The 4,379-nt window shown below is 44.5% G+C and overlaps 1 protein-coding gene across 2 annotated transcripts in view; it reads left to right on the top strand.

Annotated features, from left to right (window-relative positions):
- atxn7l1 (ataxin 7-like 1) overlaps positions 1-4,379 on the top strand; it is a 26,977-nt gene that overhangs the window by 14,449 nt on the left and 8,149 nt on the right. The window contains exons 3-6 of one of the 2 annotated variants that reach the window (XM_035679359.1): positions 146-259; positions 803-1,001; positions 1,091-1,518; positions 4,235-4,317. In XM_035679359.1, coding sequence (XP_035535252.1) covers positions 244-259; positions 803-1,001; positions 1,091-1,518; positions 4,235-4,317 — 726 coding nt within the window. In that variant the 5' untranslated portion in view covers positions 146-243. The remainder of the gene's footprint in view (positions 1-145; positions 260-802; positions 1,002-1,090; positions 1,519-4,234; positions 4,318-4,379) is intronic. The other variant, XM_035679351.1, reaches the window with a different exon arrangement.

Here is a 4,379-nt window from a genome sequence, read left to right as displayed (position 1 = left end):
AACTTTGAACATTATATGATATTACACCTTTATAGACCTAAATGTCACATTTAAAATTAAACTGCTCTTGTACTGTGTGTGCAGTGTTTCCCCCACCTCCTCTCTGTTCTATTTATGACATGTTCACCCCTCTGTTTTTATTCAGGTAGCTGGGGTGTAGTTTCCCTGTGAGACAGTCAGAGAGAGACAGACAGTCCTGGATCACACCCCCTCATTCCCTCCCCACCCTTCTCCCACAGAGACATGCATAGCAAAAACCGTAAGTGTGAGCTCCTCTCCTCCCCTACTGCCCCTACCACAAGTGATTTATTCCCCTCTACGTTTATATCTGTGTCTCACCATCCTTTCAATTGTGTATTCTAATCAGATCTGGGTCAAATGGTGTTTATAATTGTTGCTCTTGTTTGAACTTCATATAATAACAGATTGGTGGAGTTTATCACACGAGGACACTTCAGATGGTGTCAAGCAAGTTGCTAATTAGCGAAAAGTGCACGTAATTGATTTGTAAATACTTCATTCTTTTTGTGGAAAGGTTCTGGCACAGATTTGTCTCTCCTGTGTTACAACACAGCCATCTGGCACCTAAGCAGGGTATTAGAAAAAAAAAAAAAAGAAGAAGAAAAAAAAGAAACCACATTGCACTACACTCTGATGCAAATCAGATCCAGAAAAGTCCCCACGACACATGTAGCGTTGGAGAGTGTCTTGATCTGTTTGGTGTGTTTTTGTGTGTGTCATTACATCGACGTGACCTTACAAATTAGATCATGCTCTCTGCTTCTTTATTGACTCGTTTCAGAGAAGCGCCACGTTTCCCCCATTCCCTCCAGGAGCCCCCTGGTCGCCATGAAGCCTAAAGCACCTGCAGTGGCCCCCGCTGTGGCTCCCAGTCCTGGGGACACGCTGGCCTTCAGGGTCCCTAAAGATTACCCTCACTCGCGCTTCAGCAAGGCACCACTTGCTGTCTACCCACCAAAGGGGGCACGGAACAAGACATGGTGGGCACATACTTCTGTTTCTTCCTCACAGCGTTATAAAGTGCTGCTTTTGTAGTACGATGCTTTAACTACCCTTTTCCCCTCTTCAGTGTATCCCTTCCAGTCGTAAGCCTGGAGAAGATGCCCTGCCTCAACCGAGCCGACTCTGCGTCACACGTGCGCCTCACCTCCTCCTCTTCCTCTCCTACTCCCTCCTCCCTCAAACTTCCATCCCTCACTCCCCCAGCCTCCCACCGGTCCAGCGAGAAGCTCACGAACGGTCGCGGAGCAAGCGGACCGTCCACGCCACGCTCCACCATATCTCCCTCCTCTCTGGACAGACGCCCCAGTCCGGCACGCTCTCCGCTGGACAGACGGCCGTCATCGACACCTTCTCCTTCTCCGCTGGATCGGAAACCCTCCCCGGCACCTTCCCCTTCTCACCGAGCCGGTGCTCTGCCGTCATCGTCGGCGCCATCGGAGAAGAAGCCCCAAAATGGAACTAAGGCTTCCTCCAGGCCGCAGAAAAGACTCTCAGGTCAGTCCCGACGTTGCTTGTTTTCTGTATTCACCCAGGTGAAACCCTTGCGTGTGCATGCTTCACAGAGACACTCATTAATCTTCAGAGCTTCACACAGGCCCACAATCCTCTACTGCAGACTAATGGGAGGCAGTTGGAGGGAGGAGATTGTTGTTGTTGAAGTTCTGGAAAACATTTAATCATTTAATCATTTTCCTGTCCGGTTTATGGTCCAATCAACGTAAAGGTCAGAAAGCTGGTTCTGTAACTGTTGGGCTACACAGTTCCTGAACTGGAAGAGTTAATATTTCTCTTTGCTCCATAAATGACTGCCTTAAGCTTTACGCAAGAACTCCTACATAAATATACATGCATATGTTCTCACATGTTTGCACACTCAGTGTTTCTCATCTCCAGATCCTTTGGAAAGCTTCCATCCTGAATGTTTGGCTGCAGACAGGACAGTGTTGGGTTGAGACTGTGGGTTTTGGAAAGGGAGCAATGCCTCCCTATAGTTTGTAATGTCTTTCTCACTCTTGTTTTCTCCGTCCTCTCACTATTGTCTCGATCCTTCTCACTTCTTAAATGAGCATCGATGCACACAAGTTGAAGTAAGAGAAGCGAAAACACGCACAGCACTGAAATTATAAAGATTTGCGACGCTTGCTTCAGGCTCTGGATATCGGTGTCGTGTCTCTCTGTTCAGCTTCTCCTCTTCCTCCTCTGTTCCTTTCTCTCTCAGTTCTCTCGGTTTGTGCTGCAGTCTCGCTGTGCTCCCAGCCTCTGATTTACACCCTCTAATTCACGAGCTCCCGCTGCCAGAAAGCTGCTTGTCTTCTTGAGAGATTTCCCCCACCTCCTGCGTGTCTATATTTTTTTTCATCCTCTCACTCTCCACCTCCTGCCTCGACCTCCTCGTTTCTCTCTCACACGCTCCTACTCTGGCCTCATTTTTTTTTTTTCCTTTCATACACACTCCTTTTTTACTGTTTGCTTATTCTTATCATCTTCTTTCTTACTCATTTTGTTCCTTTTGCCTTTATGTGTCGCTTCCCTTTCTCATCAGCGACTTTCATCGGCTGTCTTAACACTACCCATCTCTCTCTGTCGCTCTCTCTTTCTCTATCTCTCTCAACTTCCTTTTTAGGTTTGTGTGAACTTGTGAGCGAGCGTGTGAGTTTGTTTATGTCTTAAGCGCGCGTTTGTATGTTTGCTGCTGTCGTGCGTTTGCGTGCGCTTTTCTGTCCACCCGTATCCATCCGTCCTGTCTCATACTGCAAACAGAAAAAGATTACAGGGATTATAGGAAAGGCCAGCACTAGATTACAGCCCTCTGACAGTAACACTCTTTAAGATAACCTGCTGACCGGAGGTTGTTGTTGGCCGGCTACTTTGTGTAGGGCAACAAAGGTCTCTCTGTGTTCCTGAGCAATGCTTTTGGTATTGGTATCAGCATAGAAAAATCACTTAAATTTCAACTACTTAGTTATAACATTCACTGTAGTTTCAAGAAAAAAGAAAAGTTTTTTTGTGTATATAAAAAGAAAGTTTCATTTGTTTACAACTTTCATAAATTTTTATATTTCTGATCATGATTTGAGAACACTTTGTTCACCATCTGCTCAGATGAAAGGATTTGGTAACAACTGTACACACGATGCAGCTTTCCAGTATTATATGGTAAGCAGCAATAACAATCAGCAAGTTTAAACCAATAATATGGTTTAACCGTATTATCTAAAACACGTTTTTGAAAGAGAAGATGAAGGTGAATGTTAAAAGTAATTGCCCAAACAATTCAAAAACATCAATTAGGTTTGGCAGAGGTACTTCAGAAAGTGTATGAACTGTTTGAGATGATATAGTTAAACTGAGGATTAGTTTAAAAATCTGTGAGGCCATTATGATCGCTCTTGTTGCTGTCTTATTGGATGTTGGGGATTGAGCAGGTACAGACAGGTTGCAGGTTTTTAAAAAAGGTGGACAACTGACTTAGATCTAACTAAATTACATTGTTCTTTTTGCATTGTTTACTAGTTAAAACTCTGCTAATCTGCTTCTTCAGGACTATGTGGATGTAGTTCAATCAGATTTGACCAAAACTGTGTCCATGTGGGATCCCAATACTCACAGTAAAGAGCTGATTGGTTGTAAGAATGCTCAATGTTTGCCTGAGGATTACCATCACATAAAACATATTTTGACATAAGAAGAGCTCTTTACTGTAACCATCGGAGACTTTGGCTGAAAAGTGACACATTCTTAAAATTGAAGGGGTTACATGTCATCATCAAAGTGCACTTTCCTCTCAGATTCAACTCATTAGAGCAGGAGAGATTTTCCTGGGCTGCCAGTCACAGTTGACTCTTGTCATGCTGCCAGTACGTCCTGTCAAGAATAATTTGTCACAGCATGCGAAGATCTGTTTATCTGTTTGAGACTGAAAGCATTGCTAATAATGTCACACGGAATAGTACTATCAGACTACAGTAGTCTTAGACCATGACTGAATGACTGAATGAACAAAGGAATATGAATAGACAAATGTCAGCTGTCTCAAAAGAGACAAATTAATGCACTTGTGTTACTGGGAGGCTCCCACTCCCAGCAAATGTGATTTGATACTTGAAGGGAGGGAGGGAGGGAGGGAGGGAGGGAAGAAATAACTGAACGACAGCCTTTAGTACTAGTCTAACGTGTGTGTTTGGGTGTGTGTATTTACTTGTTTTTACAGGGAGAGTGTTTGATCCTAACAAGCACTGTGGAGTCCAGGACCCCGAGACTAAACGGCCCTGCACGCGGTCTCTCACCTGCAAGGTAACACACACACAGACACACACACAGACACACACACACACAGACACACCGTCACCTGTAAT

Source organism: Morone saxatilis, unplaced genomic scaffold (genome assembly GCF_004916995.1).
Source record: "Morone saxatilis isolate NCDOM2014 unplaced genomic scaffold, NCSU_SB_2.0 Contig10, whole genome shotgun sequence".
Lineage (NCBI taxonomy): Eukaryota > Metazoa > Chordata > Actinopteri > Moronidae > Morone > Morone saxatilis.
The sequence above is the reverse complement of the archived record's forward strand: the minus strand, read 5'-3'. Positions and strand labels throughout refer to the sequence as shown.